Raw genomic sequence first — 21833 nt, forward strand, 5'->3', positions numbered from 1 at the left:
AGGACCAGAGGACACGGGTTCAAGGTGAAGGGGGAAAGGTTTAATAGGAATCTGAGGGGCAACTTGTCCACACAGAGGGTGGTGGGTGTATGGAACAAGCTGCCAGAGGAGGTAGTTGAGGCTGGGATTATCCCAACGTTTAAGAAACAGTTAGACAGGTACATGGATAGGACAGGTTTGAAGGGATATGGACCAAGCGCGTGCAGGTGGGACTAATGTAGATGGGGCATGTTGGCCGGTGTGGGGAAGTTGGGCCGCGGAGGATGCACACAAACAAAGCTACTTAAAGGAGAATGGAGAAACAAGAAACTGCAGATGCTGGTTTACAAAAACAAGAGACAAAGTGCTGGAGTAATGATTCAGAGAAAAAATAAACAGGTGATGTTTCGGGTTGGGACCCTTCTCCAAGTGTCTTGAGTCGAGAGAATATGATTTTCATTTGTCACGAAATGGAACAATAAAGACAGCACCGCCATTCAATGTGATCATGGCTGATCATCCACAATCAGTACCGCCCGTTCCTGCCTTCTCCCCCATATCCCCTGATTCCATTAGCCCTGAGCTGTACAGTATCTACCTTTCTCTTGATAGATAGGGTTATTGAGTACAAGAGTTGGGACATCATTTACAACTGTACAAGATGTTGGTAAGACCAACGTAGATGAGAGAGAGGAAGAGAGGGAGGAGAGAGAGAGAGAGGGAGTGAGAGAGAAGAGAGTAGAAAAAGAAAAACCAGGGTCTGGCTGTGAAATGCCTCTCCCCCCCCCTCTCCTCCCCTCCCCTCTTCTCTCCTCTCCTCCCCTCTCCTCCCCTCTTCTCCCCTCTCCTCCCCTCTCCCGCCCTCCCCTCTTCTCTCATCTCCTCTCCTCCCCTCTCCTCCCCTCTCCTCTCCTCTCCCGCCCTCTCCTCTTCTCTCCTCTCCTCCCCTCCCCTCTCATCTCCTCCCCCTCTCCTCCCCTCCCCCTCTCCTCCCCTCTCCTCTCCTCCCCCTCTTCTCCCCTCTCCTCTTCTCTCCTGCCCTCCCCTTTCCTCCCCTCCCCTCCCCTCCCCTCCCCTCCCCCTCTCCTCCCCTCCCCCTCTCCTCCCCCTCCCTCTCCTCCCCTCTCCTCCCCCTCTTCTCCCCTCTCCTCTTCTCTCCTGCCCTCCCCTTTCCTCCCCTCCCCTCTCCTCTCCTCTCCTCTCCCCCCCTCTCCTCTCCTCTCCTCTCCTCTCCTCTCCTCTCCTCTCCTCTCCTCTCCTCTCCTCTCCTCTCCTCTCCTCTCCTCTCCTCTCCTCTCCTCTCCTCTCCTCTCCTCTCCTCTCCTCTCCTCGCCTGAGCGAGTGGCACTGAGACATGATGAGGAAGGACAGACACAGGTCAGCAGGGGTGGTGAACAGTCGAGTGCCTGGGTCAGCGCGGTGGGGAGGACAACTTGAGCTGGCCGGGACTCCGAGCTGCTCCACAGGACGTCCCATCCCAACCTCCCGCTGGCCCAGCACGATTCCTGATCCGCACGGATGCACTGCTCACACCCAGCACGAAGGATATTGACCGGAGCTGCGGGAACAGCGCTGAATTAAAGCAGGCAGCACGGATACATGGAGACATAGACAATAGGTGCAGGAGTAGGCCATGTGGCCCTTCGAGCCAGCACCGCCATTCAATATGGTCATGGTCGATCATCCACAATCAGTTCCCCGTTCCTGCTTTCTCCCCCATATCCCTTGATTCCGTTAGCCCTAAGAGCTAAATCTAACTCTCTCTTGAAAACATCCAGTGAATCGGCCTCCACTGCCTTCTGTGGCAGAGAATTCCACAGATTCACAACTCTCTGGGTGAAAAGGTTTCTCCTCATCTCAGTCCTAAATGGCCGGCCCCTTATTCTTAAACTGTGACCCCCTGGTTCTGGACGCCCCAACATCAGGAACATTTTTCCTGCATCTAGCCTGTCCAATCCCTCAAGATTTTTATATGTTTCTATAAGATGCCCTCTCATCCTTCTAAATTCCAGTGAATACAAGCCCAGTCGATCCATTCTTTCATCATATGTCAGTCCTACCATCCTAAGAACTAACCTGGTGAACATAAGCTGCACTCCCTCAATAGCAAGGATGTCCTTCCTCAAATTAGGGGACCAAAACTGCACACAATACTCCAGGTGAGGTCTCACCAGGGCTCTGTACAACTGCAGAAGAACCTTGTTGCTTCTGAACTCAAATCCTCTCGCACTGAAGGCCAACATGCCATTCGCTTTCTTCACTGCCTGCTGTACCTGCATGCTTACTTTCAGTGACTGGTGTACAAGCACGCCCAGGTCTTGTTGCATCTCCCCTTCTCCTAATCTGACACCATTCAGATAATTATCTGCCTTCCTGTTTTTGCCACCAAAGTGGATAACCTCACATTTAATGTAATGTAAATATTTATTCAAATCATATGCTATGTCGCTCTTCCAGGGAGATGCTAAATGCAGTTTGTTGTCTCTGTACTGTACACGGACAATGACAATTAAAATTGAATCTGAATCTGATTTATCCACATTATATTGCATCTGCCCACTCACCCAACCTATACAAGTCACCCTGCAGCCTCATAGCATCCTCCTCGCAGCTCACACTGCCACCCAGCTTTGTGTCATCTGCAAACTTGGAGATGTTACATTTAATTCCCTCGTCTAAATCATTAATATATACTGTAAATAACTGGGGTCCCAGCACCGAGCCTTGCGGCACCCCACTAGTCACTGCCTGCCATTCTGAAAAGGACCCGTTTATTCCTACTCTTTGCTTCCTGTCTGCCAACCACTTCTCTATGCATGTGAAGGGTCAGGCAGCATCTGTGGAGAACATGGATAGGTGACGTTTCACAGAGTGCTGGAGTGACTCAGCGGGTCAGGCAGCATCTGTGGAGAACATGGATAGGTGACGTTTCACACAGTGCTGGAGTAACTCAGCGGGTCACGCAGCATCTGTGGAGAACATGGATAGGTGACGTTTCACAGAGTGCTGGAGTAACTCAGCGGGTCAGGCAGCATCTGTGGAGAACATGGATAGGTGACGTTTCACAGAGTGCTGGAGTAACTCAGTGGGTCAGGCAGCATCTGTGGAGAACATGGATAGGTGACGTTTCACAGAGTGCTGGAGTAACTCAGCGGGTCAGGCAGCATCTGTGGAGAACATGGATAGGTGACGTTTCGGGTCGAGACACTTCTTCAGACATTGATAAAGAAGGGTCTGTAATTATGAGGATGGGTCCCGAGCGGAAACATCATCTGCCCTCGAGGGAGGGGTGAGAGAGAGGGAGGGGGAGGGAGGGGATTGAGAGAGTTTACAGTTGAGTTTATTGTCATGTGTAACGAGGTACAGTGAAAAGCTTTTGTTGCGCGCAGTCCAGTCAGCGGAGGGTGGAGAATGAGAGGGAGAGGAGGGGGGGGGGGGGGGGGATGAGAGTGGGAGAGAATGTGGTGGAGGAGGGGAGAGGGGGTGAAAGAGGGACAGTGGGGAGGGAGGGGGGAGAGAGAGAGAGAGAATGTGGTAGAGGCGGGGAGGAAGGGAGGGATGGATGAATGGATGTTCTCCACAGATGCTGCCCGTCCCGCTGAGTTACTCCAGCACTCTGTGAAACGTCACCTATCCATGTTCTCCACAGATGCTGCCTGACCCACTGAGTTACTCCAGCACTCTGTGAAACGTCACCTATCCATGTTCTCCACAGATGCTGCCTGACCCACTGAGTTACTCCAGCACTGTGTCCTTGTGTGTGTGTGTGTGTGCGTTACCCAGCACCTGCAGTTCCTTGTCTTGACGCATGTTGGCACAGACAGAGTAGACGGGCTTCTCCAGAACAGGAGTTGGAGCAGATCGGAAGGTTTGGTTGGAGGTGATTATTCCCCAGGGAGGGTGGTGGGGGGGGGGGGGGGGGGGGGGGAGTGGGGGGGGGGGGGGTGGGGGGGGTAGGGGGGGTGAGAGCCTCCTCTGTGTCACGGCTGCTGCTGCTTATCACCTTTTTGATCCATTTTTTAATCTTCCTTTTGCAATCCAAATGTCACCGAGACGGAGGAGCTGTGTTCAGTTATGCTGCTGGCCGCTGTTGCTGTGGAAACCGCACTCCACAGATGCTGGAGGTTCAGTCAGAACCGACCCCCCCCCCCTCCCTGCCTGCTCCCCCCCCCCCCCCCTGCACCCCTTCTCCCCACCCCTTCCTCCCTCCCTGCCCCCCACCCTCCCTGCCTCCCCCCTGCTCCATCCCTCCCTACAACCCCCCCCCCCATCAAAACCCTCCCTCCCTCAAGTCTCCATCCCTCTTTCCCATCTGTCCTAATCCCTCCACCCCTTATCTCCCTCCCTTCCCCCCTCCGTCCTCCCTCTCTCCCCCTCCCTCTCTCCCTCTCCTCCCTCTCTCATCCCCTCTCCTCCCTCTATTCCTCTCCCTCCCTCTCTCCCTCTCCCTCTCTCTCCCCCTCCCTCTCTCCCTCTCCCTCCCTCTCTCCCCCTCCCTTGGTGCTGATGCTGATATCAGAGTTGCTCTCTGCTCATCCATCTCCTGCCCTGATTGGCTGCCGCTGTTGTGTCGGGGCAGGGGGGGTGAAGGGGGGGGGGGGGGGTGGGGGGTCGGGGAGGGAGAGAGACGGAGGGGGAGAGAGATCAGAGCTGGATGCGGAGCGGGGGAAGACAGCTGGGCTGAGAGAGCTGTACGTTGGCACCGGGGGCAGGGAGAGGTGACAGTATCTGCCCGCCGTGCCAGGCTTGTGCCCGCTAAATCCCACACACCCTCCACCGTCACCCCGGGCATCAGCCCCGCCGACCCACACAGCAACTCAGGTAGCGCCAGTAACATCCCTTCCCCCCATCCCCCACCCCCAGCCCCTACCCCCCACCCACAGACCCCACCCCCACCCTCGCCCCCACCCTCGCCCAGAGAGAAAGAGTGTGTGAGAGAGAGAGACAGATAGAGAGAGAGAATGTATGTATGTCTATGTTAGTGTGTGTGTGAGGGAGAGTTAGAGAGAGAGTGTGTGTGAGACAGGGAGTGTGTGTATCTATGTGAGGGTGTGTGTGAGGGAGAAAGTGCGTGAGAGAGTGTGTGTGTGTGTGAGACAGAGCCAGAGAGTGAGAGAGTGTGAGAGAGAGTGTGAGAGAGAGAGGGAGTGTGTGTGTGTGTGAGAGAGAGTGTGTGAGAGAGAGAGTGTGTGTGTGCGTGAGAATGATAGTGTGTGTGTGTATCAGAGAGACTGTATGTGCGTGAGAGAGAGTGTGTGTGTGTGAGAGACAGAACCAGAGAGAGAGAGAGTGTGTGTGTGTGTGAGAGAGAGAGTGTGAGAGAGAGAGAGTGTGTGTGTGTGTGTGAGAGAGAGTGTGAGAGAGAGAGAGTGTGTGTGAGAGATAGACAGAAAGAGTGTGTGTGTGGAGTTTGCACGTTCTCCCTGTGACCGTGTGGGTTTTCTCCGGGTGCTCCAGTTTCTTCCCACATCCCAGAGACGTGCGTGTTTGCAGGTTAATCGTCCCTCTGTAAATTGCCCCCTAGTGTGTAGGGAGGTGGATGAGAAAGTGGGATAACTATGTTATAATGTTATATTTTGCACTAAATGTTGTCCACTTTATCCTTTATCTGTGCATTGCAGGCGGCTTGGTTGTATTAAAGTCTAGCCTTTGATTGGGTAGCATGCAAAACAAAAATGTTTCATCGTACCTCGGTACATGTGACAACTATTTAAAGAATCTATATAAAGAGCAGCGGGTAGAGCTGCTGCCTCACAGCGCCAGAGACCCGGGTTCCATCCCGACTACGGGCGCTGTCTGTACGGAGTTTGCACGTTCTTCCCATGACCTGCGTGGGTTTTCTCCGGGCGCTCCGGTTTCCTCCCACACTCCAAAGACGCGCGGGTTTGCAGGTTAATTGGCTTGGTGTAAGTGTAAATTGTCCCCTAGTGTGTGTGTGTGTAGGATAGTGTTAGTGTGCGGGGATCGCTGGTCGGCACGGACCCGGTGGGCCGAAGGGCCTGTTTCCGTGCTGTATCTCTAGACTAACATAACCTTTCTCCTGGGTTGGAGATGTCCAAGTCGAGAGGTCACAGCTTTGAGGTGAGAGAGAAGCAAAGTGTAAAGGAGATGTGCAGGGCAGGTTTGTTTTACACAGAGGGTGGTGGGTGCCTGGAACACGCTGCCAGGGGTGGTGGTGGAGGCAGATATGATAGTGGTGTTTAAGAGGCATTTAGATAGACACATGGATAGGCAGGGAATAGAGGGATAGGGATCACATACAGGCAGAGAAGGTTTTAACACAACACTTTCTGTAGAAGGATGAGGGGGAAACCTCATTGAAACTTACCAAATATTGAAAGGCCTGGATAGAGTGGATGTGGGGAGGATGTTTCCACTAGTGGGAGAGTCTAGGACCAGAGGGCACAGCCTCAGAATTAAAGGACGCACCTTTAGAAAGAAGATGAAGAGGGATTTCTTAAACCAGAGGGTGGTGAATCTGTGGAATTCATTGCAACCGAAGGCTAAGATTGCCAAGGTTTTTAGAGATACAGTGCAGAAACAGGCCCTTCAGCCCGCGGGTCCGTGCCGACCAGCGATCACCCGGCACACTAGGACTATCCTACACACACTGGGGGACAATTTACAATTTTTACCAAAGCCAATTAACCTATAAACCTGCACGGCTTTGGACTGTGAGAGGAAACCGGAGCGCCCGGAGAAAACCCACGCAGGTCACGGGGAGAACGGACAGGCAAGCACCCGTAGTCAGGTTCGAACCCGGGTCTCTGGCGCTGGGAGGCAGCAGCTCTACCCGCTGTGCCATCGTGCCGGCCCGCAAGACACTGGGTGTTTTTAAATCGGAGATTGATAGATTGTTGATTAGTGCGGGTGTCAGGGGTTACGGGGAGAAGGCAGGAGAATGGGGTTAGGAGGGAGAGATGGATCAGCCGTGATTGAATGGCGGAGTGGACTCGATGGCCTAATTCTATGACGCATGAAGATTGTGGGCCGAAGGGCCCGTTGGTGTGTTGTGCTGCCTTCTCCATTTTCTCTATGTTCTGTGTTCCAGTGTACGGTAGGTGTGACAGCAGGGAAGATTCAGGCCGGGACGTTTCTCTGTGGAGTCTCCCATCCCAACCCACTGGCCGGCACGCTGAGACTGCAGTCCACAATGCTCCAGAGATCCCTGCAGCACCTTGAAGACTGAGGAGTCACAACCTCCACCGGGAATCCCATCCCACTGGGACCACCACTAGGAACCTCTTCCCACTTAATCCCAGTTGGGGCCCACCACTAGGAATCTCTTCCTACTGAATCCCAGTTGGGGACCACCACTAGGAATCTCTTCCCACTGAATCCCAGTTGGGGACCACCACTAGGAACCTCTTCCCACTTAATCCCAGTTGGGGACCACCACTAGGAACCTCTTCCCACTGAATCCCAGTTGGGGACCACCACTAGGAACCTCTTCCCACTTAATCCCAGTTGGGGACCACCACTAGGAACCTCTTCCCACTTAATCCCAGTTGGGGACCGCCACTAGGAATCTCTTCCCACTTAATCCCAGTTGGGGACCGCCACTAGAGAAGGTTTAGTTTAGAGATACAGCGCGGAAACAGGCCCTTCGGCCCACCGGGTCCGTGCCGACCAGCAATCCCCGCACACTAACGCTATCCTAGACACACACACACTGGGGACAATTTTACATTTACGCCAAGACAATTCACCTACAAACCCGCACGTCTTTGGAGTGTGGGAGGAAACCGGAGCGCCCGGAGAAAACCCACGCAGGTCACGGGGAGAACGTGCAAACTCCACACAGACAGCAACCGTGGTCAGGATTGAACCCGGGCCTCTGGCGCTGTGAGGCAGCAACCCCACCAGTGTCCCGCTCGAGGGTGGGGAGGGGGAGAGCTACCATGAAGGATCTGTAGCCACCACTATGGAGTTCCCCACAGAGACATTGCCGACGTCTGTCACTGCCAACATGTCAGACCTGGGGAGGGAACGCATGGATTGGGACACTATCGTCATCTCCTCGGTCTACGCCCTGGTTTGCTGCGTTGGGGTCTTGGGCAACGCTCTGGTCATCTATGTCATCCTGAGGCACACCAAGATGAAGACCCCCACCAACATCTACATCCTCAACCTGGCTGTGGCCGACGAACTCTTCATGGCCAGCATGCCCTTCCTGGCCATCTCGGCCGCACTCCAGCACTGGCCCTTCGGCCCGTCCGCCTGCAGGCTGGTCCTCAGCATGGACGGCATGAACATGTTCACCAGCGTCTTCTGCCTGACGGTTCTCAGCGTCGACCGCTACTTGGCGGTGGCCCACCCCATCCGGTCAGCCTCCTACCGGCGGCTGCCCGTGGCCAAGGTGGTCAACCTGCTGGTCTGGGTCCTCTCCCTGCTGGTCATCACCCCCATCATCGTCTTCGCCGACACCCAGAGGACGGAGAGCGGGGCGGTCATCTGTAACCTCATCTGGACCAGGAGGTGGTGGTCCAAGATCTTCGTAGTCTACACCTTCCTCCTGGGCTTCCTCATCCCCGTCACCGCCATCGGCCTCTGCTACTTCCTCATCGTGGTCAAGATGCGGGAGGTGGCCCTCAAGGCGGGCTGGGTCCAGCGGAGGAGGTCGGAGCGGAGGATCACCTGGATGGTGATGTTGGTGGTGGTGGTCTTCGCCGTGTGCTGGACCCCCTTCTACACGGTGCAGCTGGTCAACGTGTTCTGGTTCCCGCCCGACCCCACCCTGGGCCAGCTGGTCATCGTCCTCAGCTACGCCAACAGCGGGGCCAACCCCATCCTCTACGCCTTCGTCTCCGACAACTTCCGGCAGTCCTTCCAGAAGATTCTCTGCGTGCGCTGCCTGGGCGCCGGGCCGGAGGAGCAGGCGGGGGAGTGTGTCATGGCCCTCAACCCCAAAGCGGGCGAGGAGGAGGCCGAGAGCCAGGAGAGACGGGCATCGGGGGCTGTGTACCCTAACGGTACCTGTACCTCCAGGACCACTGCGCTGTAGGGTGTGCGGGGGGGGAGAGAGTCACAGTCACAGACCAGGGTCAGACCATGTGGAATTTAGACCATCACCCATACATTTGCGACCCTTCTTTTTTGAGATAGTCCTGGTCATAGAGTCACACGGTGTGGAAACAGGCCCTTCTGCCCAACCTGTCCCTGCCGACCAACATACCCCAGCTACACTGGTCCCACCTGCCCGCGTTTGGCCCATGTACCTCCTGTCATATCCATGTACCTGTCAAAATGTTTCTTGAACGTTGCGATAGTTCCAGCCTCAACTACATCCTCCAGCAGCTTGTTCCATACACCCTTTGTATAAAAAAAGTTGCCCCTCAGGTTCTTCTTAAATCTATTCCCCTTCACCTTAAACCCATGTCCTTTGGTTCTCAACTCTGGGCAAGAGACTCTGTGCGTCTACCCGATCTATTCCACTCATGATCTTGTACACCTCTACTGTATAAGATCACCCCTCAGCCTCTTGCACTCCAAGGGACAATAGACAACAGACAATAGGTGCAGGAGGAGTAGGCCATTCGGCCCTTCGAGCCTGCACTGCCATCCAATGTGATCATGGCTGATCATCCCCAATCAGTACCCCAATAATGTCCCAGTTCTTGGTTCTTGGTTTCTTGGTCCTCCAAAATATTCCAAATGGAATTTAAACTGGAGGTGGTGCCCCATCTAACCCCTCCCCCACCCCTGCTCTCTCCTCCCCTCCCCCTTCCCTCTCTCCTCCCCCTCTCCATCTCCCTCTCCTCCCCCTCCTACTCCCACCCCAATCCCTCTCTCCCCCACCCCCTTCCCTCTCTACCCCTCCCCCTTCCCTCTCTGCCTCCACCCCCTTCCCCCTACCCCTCTGTCCCTCTTCCACCACTCCCCCTACCCCTCTACCCCTCCCTCCCTCCCTACCCACTCTTCCACTTCTCTCCCCCCTCCCCCTCCCACTCTCCCTCCCCACTCTCTCCCCTCTCTCTCCCACAAGGAATCTCTTCCCACTTAATCCCAGTTGGACCACCACTAGGCTGCTCAACCTCTCCCTGTATCTCAGGCCCTCGAATCAGGGGATTTGGGGGAGAAGGCAGGAACGGGGTACTGATTGGGGATGATCAGCCGTGATCACATTGAATGGCGGTGCTGGCTCGAAGGGCCAAATGGCCTACTCCTGCACCTATTGTCTATTGTCTATTGAGTCCAGGTAAATCTCAGCTGACCCTTTCCATTTTAACAACGTCTTTCCTGTAACAAAACCGGACACAATACTCTAAATGTGGCCTTACCAATGTCTTATACAACTGTAACATGAGCTGCCAGCTTCTACACTCTGACTGATGAAGGCCAAAGTGGCAAAAGCCTTCTTGACCACCCGATCCACGTGTGGGGCCACTTTCCAGAAATGATGCTGCCCTCTGCTGGACAACACTCCCCAGAGCCCGGCCATTCACCGTCTAGATCCTGCCCTGGTTTGACTTCCCAAAATACAACACCTCACATTTCTCTGTATTAAATTCCATCAACCATTCCTCAGCCCACCTGGCCAATCGATCAAGATCCTGCTGCATTTTATAACAACCATCTTCACTATCTTCAGTGTCATCTGCAAACTTACTTATCACGCCTTGTGGGATCACATCCACATCATTGATATGAGATATGTGGTGAGGAGTGGAAAGATCCTCCTCCTTAGAGAAGGAGATCCTGGTTCTGTCATCATCATGACATTCAGTATAGTTATGAATCAAATCATAAACGCATAAATAATCAATTAAAATAAATAGCTGATGAGGACATTCGGAATATCGTGAACAATATTGGGCACCGTATCTGAGGAAGGATGTGCTGGATCTGGAGAGGGTCCAGAGGAGGTTTACAAGAATGATCCAAGGAATGAGTGGGTTGGCACTGGGCCTGTGCTTGCTGGAGTTTAGAAAGGTGAGGTGGGGGGGGGGGGAGGGAGGACCTCATTGAAAGATACAGAATAGTGAAAGGCTTGGATAGAGTGGATGTGGAGAGGATGTTTCCACTAGTGGGAGAATCCAGGACTAGAGGTCACAGCCCCAGAATTGAAGGCGTACAGGTTTGTAGGTTAATTAGCTTAGTAAATGTAATAATTGTCCCTAGTGGGTGTAGGATAGTGTTAGTGTGTTGGGATCGCTTGCTCGGCGCGGACCCGGTGGGCCGAAGGGCCTGTTTCCACGCTGTTTCTCTAACTAAAATACACTAAACGTTCTCGTAGGAAGGAGATGAGGAGGAATTTCTTTATTCAGCGGGTGGTGAATCTGTAGGATTCATTGCCACAGACGGCTGTGGAGGCCACAAGTCAGTGGATATATTTAAGGCAGAGATAGATAGATTCTTGATTAGTACGGGTGTCAGGGGTTATGGGGAGAAGGCAGGAGAATGGGGTTAGGAAGTAGAGACTAATCAGCTATGATTGAGTGATGGAGTAGACTTGATGGGCTGAATGGCCTAATTCTACTCCTAACACGTGACCTTATGGCGGTTATGGAGGCGCAGCGGTAGAGTCGCTGCCTTATAGCGATTGCAGAGCCGGAGACCCGGGTCCGATCCCGACTACGGGTGCTGTCTGTACGGAGTTTGCACGTTCTCCTCGTGACCTGCGTGGGTTTTCTCCGAGATCTTCGGTTTCCTCCCACACTCCAAAGACGTGCGGGTTTGTAGGTTAATTGGCTTGGTAAATGTTTAAAAAGATTGTCCCTGGTGTGTGTGTGGGATGGTGTCAGTGTGCGGGGATCGCTGGTCGGTTCAGCACGGACCCGGGTCTGACTGTGGCACTGTGAGGCAGCAGCTCCACCCACCGCAGCGCCACCGAGCTGACAGTCTATTAAACATACGTAAACGGGCCCTCCTGTTCAATCACTTTGTGCATGGAATGCTAAAAATGCCGAGTTATTGAGCCGGGAATGAAAAATGAGGCAGATGTTTTGGCAATCTGTGTGCATCGAGTGGCCATTGTTGAAAGAGCTGTCAGTTTTTCCACATTAGGCTTCTGGCATGGCACACGTCTAACGCCCAGATATCTCACACACTGGCCTTCTCCAGCCCTCCACAGATTCCCCATGGAATGCTGGAATTTTAGCGAGATATAGGCCAAGGTTGGGACTAGCATAGACATGGCATCTAGGTCCACGAGTAGGAAGATTAGATTAGATTATTTAATGACCACACAGTCAAGCTGGTGGAATTCAGGTTCAGTACAGGATGTTACAAGGTAGGCTGATTCCCGTCAAACATAACATTATTATTGCTTTATTTATATAGCACATTTTAAGTCAACTTGCATTGACACCAAAGCGCTTTACATAAATTAAATAATAAATTTACATACAAACCATAGAAAAAGGTTAAAAATAAATAAATAAAGAAAATGGACACAACACATTATAGAGTTCAACACAAACATCCCCCCACAACAGTATCAAAAATGTCCACTGTGGGGAAAGGCAGCAGAAAGTTAAGTCCTCTTCCTCTGAAACACCCGAGGTCGGGGCCCATTTGTGGCCTTGCAGCCAGTCCGATGTTTTCAGGGCCCTCTTGCCGTGAAGATGGAACACTGGCGTCGGGTGAAACAATTCCTCAAGCGGCTTGGAAAGTCTGGAGCGGCATAAAACACAACATCATACAATATACAGTACATGCATGGGGAGGATATGTGCTGTTGTCATAGTGTGTTCAGAATTCGGATTGCGTGTGGGTAAGAACTGTTTTTAAATCCAGATGTCTTGGCGGACAGTGAGCTGTAGCGCCTTCCTGATGGCAGCAGGTGGAAGATGTGGTGAGCTGGGTGGGAGGGATCAGAGATGATTTTCTTCACCCTTGACACGGACCGTTTGTGATGGAGTGATTCTATTGATGGAAGGGGAGTGCTGATGATTTTGGATGCTTTGTTAACTATGCGCTGTAATTTATTGCGGGAGTGAGTGTCTAAACTGCTGAACCAGACTGTAATTGATGAAGTGAGCATGCTTTGGATGATGGCTGTGTAGAATTTGATTAGGAGGTGTTTCCTTACTCTAAACTTCTTGAGCTGGCGGAGGAAGAAGAGTCTTTGGTTGGCTTTTTTGTAGATGTGATTTGAATTGATTTTCCATTTGAGGTTATTGCTTATGTGAGTGCCAAGAAATTTGAATGAGTCAGTGGTGGATATGGGTTCGCCTGAGATGAGTAGGGGGGTCTTGGGTTGTGCCTTACGTCTGAGATCAATGATGAGTTTGTGTGTTTTTGATGTGTTGAGTAAGAGGTTATTATCTGTACACCAAGTGACTGCTTTGTGTGTTTGAGTGCGGTATTCTGTTTCATTGTTGTTCGAGATGAGACCTATGATGGTTGTGTCATCTGCGTATTTATATATTTTAACTGAACTATGCTGGGATGTGAATTGGTTTGTGTAGAGTGAGAATAACCAGGGTGACAAGACGCAGCCCTGAGGGGCTCCTGTGCTGAGGTGCAGGGGGTGAGATGTGGTGTTGTGTATCTTCACCCTCTGTTGTCTGTTCCAAAGGAAGCTGTAGATCCAGTGACAGATGCAGGGGTCAATGTTCATGTCCGTTAATTTATGGAAGAGTTTAACCGGGTTAAGGAACTGCAGATGCAGGGTTACACGGAAGATAAGACACTAAGGCACCCGAAAAAGGGACCACATCACCCCGATCCTGGCCTCTCTCCACTGGCTCCCTGTGCCGTTCCAAATACATTTCAAGATCCTCCTTTATGTCGACAAAGCCCTCAATGGGCTTGCCCCCACCTACATCAAACGTCTGCTCACCCACCACTCCACCTCCAGGTCCCTCAGATCGGCCGACTTGGGGTTACTGAACATCCCGCGGTCTGGGCATAAGCTCTGGGGCGATCGACCGTGCCTTTGCGGTTGCAGCTCCTAGACTGTGGAACAGCAGCATCCCCCTTCCCATCAGAACGAACAGCCCCCTCCATCGACTCCTTTAAGTCGAGACTTAAAACTCATCTCTACTCCCAAGCCTTTCTTGACGTCCTCTGAGCGAGGGATATATGTATGTAGTGATGTATGTACTTAATCTATGAACCACTGTTGTATATAACGTTAGTACCTCCACCAATGTAAAGCACTTTGGCCAACGAGAGTTGTTTTTTAAATGTGCTATAGAAATAAAAGTGACTTGATTGACAAAATGCTGGAGTAACTCAGTGGGACAGGCAGCATCTCTGGAGAGAAGGAATGGGTGACGTTTCGGGTCGAGACCCTTCTTCAGACTGTGATTGTGGACGATGGGCGTAAATCCTTGGAGAGGGAGAGATTTATTGTCTGAAGAAGGGTCTCGACCCGAAAATGTCACCCATTCCTTCTCTCCAGAGATGCTGCCTGACCCGCTGAGTTACTCCGGCACTCTGTGAAACGTCACCTATCCATGTTCTCCACAGATGCTGCCTGACCCGCTGAGTTACTCCAGCACTCTGTGAAACGTCACCTATCCATGTTCTCCACAGATGCTGCCTGACCCGCTGAGTTACTCCAGCACTCTGTGGTCTATCTTCGGTATAAACCAGCATCTGCGGTTCCTTCCTATGCATCTTGGTCAGCATGTACGCATCGGGGCCGAAGGGCCTTTTCTGTGCTGTCAGACTGGATGATGCTATTGAGATTTCTAAAATGATGGAGCAGAGATGAGTGAAAAGCCACAGTCTCTTCCTCAGGGGGGGGTCTAAAACTCGAGGGCAGATGTTTGACATGAAATGGGGAAGATTTAATCGAAACCAGAGGGGTACATTTTTCACACAGAGGGTGGTCTGTATCTGGAGCGAGCTGCCAGAGGAACTGCTGGAGGCCGGAATCATAACAATATATGATTACATTGAAAGATACATCACGGAAACAGGCCCTTCGGCCCACCGAGTCCATGCCGACCAGCGATCACCCGTTCACACACACTAGTGGGCAATTTACAGAGGGGCCGGTTGACCTACAAACCCGCACGTCTGTGGAGTGTGGGAGGGAACCCACCCAGGTCACGGGGAGAACGTGCAAACTCACCCATGGATTGAACCCGGGCCTCTGGCGCTGAAAGCAGCAACTCTACCGCTGCGCCACAGTGCCACCCCAATTAGATAGGGATAGTCTTGCTACCGTGCTCAGCACAGACCTTGTGGGCCGAAGGGCCTGTTCTTGTGCTGTACTGGATCTGTGAGAATCTGACACAGATGATTCCAAGACACTCGGTAATCATCCCTGCACACCAAGGAGTGAACTCACAGTCTGGTGTGCAGGACTGAGCTTGCCCTCTCATGCAAGACTTGGACCAGCAACAGCTAGAACCACAGACAGCGGGAGAGAGACACTGGCAAATTCCTTCGAAGGCTCGGCATGTCCCCAGCAACTCTCCCCAACTTCTACAGATGCGCCACAGAGAGCATTTTATCACCACGCATCGCAGCGCGGTTCGGGAACAGCTCCGTCCGAGACCCGCGAGAAATCGCAGAGAGTTGCGGACAGTTGCAGCCCAGACCGTCACACACGCACAAACCAACCTCCCTTCCATCCACCGCCTCCATCTACACCTCACGCTGCCTCGGCAAGGCCAGCAGCATCATAGAAACGTAGAAAATTGGTGCAGGAGTAGAGGCCATTCGGCCCTTCGAGCCTGCACCGCCATTCAATATGATCATGGCTGATCATCCAACTCAGTATCCTGTACCTGCCTTCTCTCCATACCCCCGATCCCTTTAGCCACAAGGGCCACATCTAACTCCCTCTTAAATATAGCCAATGAACTGGCCTCAACTACCTTCTGTAGCAGAGAATTCCACAGATTCACCATTCACTGTGTGAAAAATGTTTTCCTCATCTCGGTCCTAAAAAACTTTACCCTTATCCTTAAACTGTGACCCCTTGTTCTGGACTTCCCCAACATCGGGAACAATCTTCCTGCATCTAGCCTGTCCAACCACTTTAGAATTTTGTACGTTTCTATAAGATCCCCCCTCAATCTTCTAAATTCTAGCGAGTACAAGCCGAGTCTATCCAGTCTTCACGGACCAGTCTCACCCCCGGTCACTCCCTCTTCTCCCCTCTCCCATCGGGCAAGAGGTACAGAAGTGTGAAAACCAACGCACGCACACCTCCAGATTCAGGGACAGTTTCTTCCCGGCTGTTATCAGGCAACTGAATCGTCCTCTCACCAACTAGAGAGCGGTCCTGAACTACTATCCACCTCATTGGAGACCCTCGGACTATCCTTGATCGGACTTTACCTTGCACTAAACGTTATTCCCTTTATCCTGTATCTGTACACTGTGGACGGCTCGATTGTAATCATGTGTTGTCTTTCCGCTGACTGGATAGCGCGCAACAGAAGCTTTTTGCTGTACCTCGGTACACGGGACAATAAACTCAACTCAACACAATTCTCGTCTAAACCGTGACTTTCCAGACTAGGAGGAGACTCAGAGGGTAAGGTGTGAAAATGACAGATCAAAGGAGACCGTGGTCATGGAAAATGCAGGTAGGCAAAAATGCTGGAGAAACTCAGCGGGTGAGACAGCATCTATGGAGCGAAGGAATTGGCGACGTTTCGGGTCGAGACCCTTCTGAAACGTCACCTATTTCCTTCGCTCCATAGATGCTGCCTCACCTGATGAGTTTCTCCAGCATTTTTGTCTACCTTTGATTTTTTCCAGCATCTGCAGTTCCTCCTTAAACAAGAAAAAAGTAGAATATTTCTTTGATGGCTGAAGGGAATGCAAGTGTTACATGACACTAACACTGACAAAGGAAAAGCAAGGGTTACTTGAAGATATCGAACATATTGAATATTGGAGATATAGCGAATATTGGGAATAATTATCAGGACATTAATACTGAACCATTCTATCACGAATATTAGAAATCCAATTGAAAGCATCTTATCGGGATCACAGCCTGATTTGGGAACAGCTCCATCCAAGACTCGCAGAGAGTTGCGGACAGTTGCAGCCCAGACCATCACACACACACACAAACCAGCCTCCCTTCCACCGCCTCCATCTACACCTCACGCTGCCTCGGCAAGGCCAGCAGCATCATCAAGGACCAGTCCCACCCCCGGTCACTCCCTCTTCTCCCCTCTCCCATCGGGAGACCTGAAACAGCACCCATCCATAGAAACATAGACAATAGGTGCAGGAGTAGAGGCCATTTAGCCCTTCCAGCTAGCACCGCCATTCAATGTGATCATGGCTGATCATCCCCAATCAGTACCCCGTTCCTGCTTTCTCCCCCATATCCCTTGATTCCGTTAGCCCTAAGAGCAAAATCTAACTCCCTCTTGAAAACATCCAGTGAATTGGCCTCCACTGCCTTCTGTGGCAGAGAATTCCACAGATTCACAACTCTCTGGGTGAAAAAGGGTTTTTCCTCATCTCAGTCCGAAATGGTCGACCCCTTATTCTTAAACTGTGATTCCTTCAGTCCAGAGATGCTGCCTGTTTTGTGCCTCTCGTAGGTGTACGGTTGCCCTGACCTACCGACGGAGGCCCAGAGGTTGTGCTGGGACTGGCCCACACACAACGGTAAATCTGTGGGATTCATTGCCACAGACGGCGGTGGAGGCCAAGTCAATGGGGGATGTTCGTTCAAAGCAGAGATTGGGGGCGGGAATTTCAGCTGAAAAGTAAAGTTCGGGTCAGACACAGAGTAAAATGTCGCTCCCATCTCTCACATTCAGGGCAGGCTGACTCCAGCACTGCACGGGATATTCTCCATGCTGGGAGGGAGGTTTGGATCAGGAATCTCTACAGCTGGAGATTAGGATCGGGCCCCTGCTGAGTTTCACCGAATAAACCAGCAAGATAAACACTTGCAGAGAGAGCAGCAGCAACTTGTGAGAAGCCTTCGATTCTGAGCCTTGTTTAGACTACAGTGTTCCTTCTGCCCCTCTCCTGCCGTCTCCCTCTCCACCCCTAAACTTTGAGACACCGGCCCCTTACACCCACTCTCCCCGTCCCTGTAACACCCCCATCCCCCCTCCCCTCCTACCCTTACACCCCCAACGACCCTTGTGTCCCCCCCCTCCCGTCCTCCATGTGTGGTGTCCCCCCCCCCACACACACACACACACACACCTGTGTCACCATGGTGGGGCGTTGAGTCCAGAATCAAATCATTTTATTGCTGTTACATTTACAGTTTCACAGTGAGGAGGGGGGGAGCAAAGCCCAAATGAGGGGTTGACCTCCCTCCTCACCTCCCCCTCCTCCCCTCCACCTCCCCCCTCCCCTCACGCTCCTCACCTCCCCCTCACCCCCTCCCGCCCTCTCCTCTCCCCACCTCCCCCTCACCCTCCACCTCCCCTCCTCTGCCGCAGGACTTGGGTGGGGTCTTGAGTGTGTGTCATTGTGTGGGTGTGTGTGTGCGTGAGTGTCTGAGTTTTTGTGTGAGAGTCTGCATGTGTGCATGTCTTTATGTGTTTACGTGTGTGTATGTGCGTGCATATGTGTGCATTTGTGTGTGCGCGTGCATTTGTGTGTGCGTACATGTGTGTGTGTGTATCTGTGTGTGTGCGTACGTGTGTGTGTGTGTGTGTATCTGTGTGTGTGCGTACATGTGTGTGTGTGTATCTGTGTGTGTGTGCGTACATATGTGTGTGTATATCTGTGTGTGTGCGTACATGTGTGTGTGTGTATCTGTGTGTGTGTGTGCATGTCTATGTGGTTACGTGTGTGTGTGTGTATCTGTGCGTGTGTGCATGCGTGTGTGCGTACATGTGTGTGTGTGTATCTATGTGCGTGTGTGCATGTCTATGTGGTTACGTGTGTGTGTATCTGTGTGCGTGTGTGCATGTGTGTGTGTGTATCTGTGTGTGTGCGTACATGTGTGTGTGTGTGTATCTGTGTGTGTGCGTACATGTGTGTGTGTATCTGTGTGTGTGTGCGTACATATGTGTGTGTGCGTACATGTGTGTGTGTGTGTGTATCTGTGTGTGTGCGTACATGTGTGTGTGTGTATCTGTGTGTGTGTGCGTACATATGTGTGTGTATATCTGTGTGCGTGTGCATGTTCTATAGACCCTCCGTCTCCCTTGGCACCCCCACCCATAGTCTCAGCCTCTCATTGGCGAAAGTTCAACCTGTGAACCCGTGACCGCTGCCCTCCGCGCCGCCATCTTGGGAAGCTCCACCGTTGAGGTCACCAGGGTTGGAGGCGCTGAGGGAGGGTGGGGGGGAGGGGGGCAAGGGGAGGGTCCGCTGTAATCCAGATCGCCGCAGTCTGAAAGACCACCTGTGGTGGTAACGGCTGCCCAGCCAAGTCCAAACCCAACCAGCGTCAATGTTCAAGAAGGAGAGCGCAGATGTCAGCAAGATGGGTCCTCTGCTGATGGGTCGGCCATTCGTCCAGTGGTCCTCCGAGGGTCAGCGTGACTCTGGCCACTCCTCCACCTGGAGCACCGGGCAGCTGTGGAGGGAGCAGGACGTTAGACCAAGGGGCAGTGGTCTGGAAGAGAGCGTCCACTATCTCCCTCCACTCCCCCCTCCCTCCTCCAACCTGTACCCCCCCCTCCCAGTGCCCCCCTCCGCACACACCTCCCCCCCCTTCTCCTCTCTCTACTCCCTCCACTCTGCTCCCCCCTTCACCACCCCCCTTTCTACCCCCTCCACCCTCGTCCTCCCCCCACCTCCTCACTCCGCCTTCCTCCCACTGCCCCCCCTCCTCTGTCCTTTAAGAGAGAGTTAGATTTAGCTCTTAGGGTTAACGGAATCAAGGGATACCGGATCTAGTGGGACTCGTTGTGTCCCATCCGCTCAATGTGGGTGGGGTGGCCTGAGGTGCCACACACACACTTACCACCCCCCCCCCCCACACACACACACACACACACACACACACACACACACACACACACACACACACACACACACACACACACACACACACACACACACACACACTAACCACCCCAGTTGATATATTAATATTATTCATTCGCTCCTTTTACCTCAATCCCCCGCCCTGTCCACTCACGCATAGCCCCCCACTCGCAGGCACGTCTAGAGAGGGATAGGTAGGTGGGGGGTAGAGGGAGAGCGAGGGCAGAGAGAGGGGGGGGGGAGGGAGAGAGGGGCGGAGACAGAGAGAGGGGGGGGGGAGGGAGTGAGGGGCGGAGACAGAGAGAGGGGGGGGGGAGAGAGGGGCGGAGACAGAGAGAGAGGGGCAGAGAGAGAGGGAGAGGGGCGGAGACAGAGAGAGAGGGGCAGAGAGAGAGAGAGGGCAGAGAGAGAGGGGCGGAGACAGAGAGAGAGGGGCAGAGAGAGAGGGAGAGGGGCAGAGAGAGAGGGAGAGGGGCGGAGACAGAGAGAGAGGGGGGGGGGGAACATTTTCTATGTTCCAGGAGAGAAAGTATGAGAGTGGGGTTGAAAGGGAAAGACAGATCAGTCATGATCAGATAGAATGGCGGAGTAGACTCGATGGGCCGAATGGCCTAATTTTGCTCTTGTAAAGTATGAGCGGAGTTGATTGAGTAACTGATTGATTGACTATTGGTTTAATTCATTGACTAATTCATTGATTCACGACAGTTCTATGCTAAGCCACTTTCTCATTCACTCCCATGCATACAAGGGCCAATTTAACAGCGGGCCGATTCACCCCCAAACACGCACACGTATGTTTAGTTTTGTTTATTGTCATGTGCTAACCAGTCAGCGGAAAGACAACACATGATTACAATCGAGCCGTCCACAGTGTACAGATACAGGATAAAGGGAATAACGTTTAGTGCAAGGTCAAGTCCGATTTAAAGATAGTCCGAGGGTCTCCAATGAGGTGGATGGGAGGTCAGAATGGGGTTCGATACGGTGGCGCAGCGGGTAGAGCTGCTGCCTCACAGAGACCCGGGTTCAATCCCGACTACGGGTGCTGTCTGTACGGAGTTTGCACGTTCTCCCCGTGGGTTTTCTCCGGGTGCTCCGGTTTCCTCCCACACTCCAAAGACGTGCGGGTTTGTAGGTTAATTGGCTTCTGTGAAATTGTAAACTGTCCCCCAGTGTGTGTAGGGTAGTGTGCGGGCGGGGGGTCGCTGGTCGGCACGGACTGGGTGGGCCGAAGGGCCTGTTTCCGCGCTGGTTCTCCAAGGTCTGCAGTCTTGCTGGGCGAGAGCACGGCTCAGTAGACTGATAACAGCTGGGAAGAAACTTTAATCGTTTCTGCCTTTGTCCACAACAATCTTGGAGCCGGGCCCAGCCCTGGGGGGATGTGGAGACCATGAGCTTCACGGGGAGGAGCAGAATTAGGCCATTCGGCCCATCAAGTCTACTCCGCCATTCAATCATGGCTGATCTATCTCCCCCCCTCCTAACCCCATTCTCCTGCCTTCTCCCATAACCCCTGACACCCGCACTAATCAACAATCTGTCTATCTCTGCCTTAAATATATCCACTGACTTGTGGCCTCCACAGCCGTCTGTGTGGCAAAGAATCCCACAGATTCACCGCCCCTTTGCCTCTCTCTCCCTCTCTCCATTCCCACACAGCAATGGTTAATCCCAGGCTTCCCTGCACTGGTTTTCTGGATGAATCTGGGATTAATTACGCGGCTGGGACAATCGAGTTATTGTCGGTGATCTTTGGACCAGCCGGTTGCCCCGTAACCACGCCGACATCAAAACCGCAGCCCCAGCTCGGACACAGGGGGTCTCTGCCCCCCACCGCCCGACCCTCAGCCCCCGCTCCGTCCCCCCCCCCCCCCACCCCTCCTCTCCCTTCTCACCCCCAACACAGGGCAGCCCGCTCGCTTCCATTCAGTGTAGTTTACTGTCCCGTGTACCGAGGTACAGTGAAAAGCTTTTGTGTGGCTTGCTAACCAGTCAGCAGAAAGACTATATGTGAT

The 21833-nt window shown here is 52.9% G+C and overlaps 1 protein-coding gene and 1 long non-coding RNA gene across 2 annotated transcripts in view; both read left to right on the forward strand.

Annotated features, from left to right (window-relative positions):
• Positions 1-7887: 7887 nt before the first annotated feature.
• Positions 7888-8983, forward strand: LOC116969336 (somatostatin receptor type 1-like). The gene has a single exon (XM_033016199.1). The coding sequence runs from the start codon at positions 7904-7906 to the stop codon at positions 8981-8983; it is 1080 nt and encodes a 359-aa protein (XP_032872090.1). The 5' UTR covers positions 7888-7903.
• Positions 8984-19207: 10224 nt separating this feature from the next.
• LOC116969324 overlaps positions 19208-21833 on the forward strand; it is a 9843-nt gene continuing 7217 nt past the window's right edge. The window contains exon 1 of the long non-coding RNA XR_004410729.1: positions 19208-19404. This is a non-coding gene — a long non-coding RNA (uncharacterized LOC116969324). The remainder of the gene's footprint in view (positions 19405-21833) is intronic.

This window comes from Amblyraja radiata, unplaced genomic scaffold (genome assembly GCF_010909765.2).
Source record: "Amblyraja radiata isolate CabotCenter1 unplaced genomic scaffold, sAmbRad1.1.pri S157, whole genome shotgun sequence".
Classification (NCBI taxonomy): Eukaryota; Metazoa; Chordata; class Chondrichthyes; order Rajiformes; family Rajidae; genus Amblyraja; species Amblyraja radiata.

What these genes read in the sequence shown, in the direction of transcription:
- LOC116969336 (XM_033016199.1), top strand. Translation starts at nt 7,904, where the DNA reads ATGGAGTTCCCCACAGAGACATTGCCGACGTCTGTCACTGCCAACATG.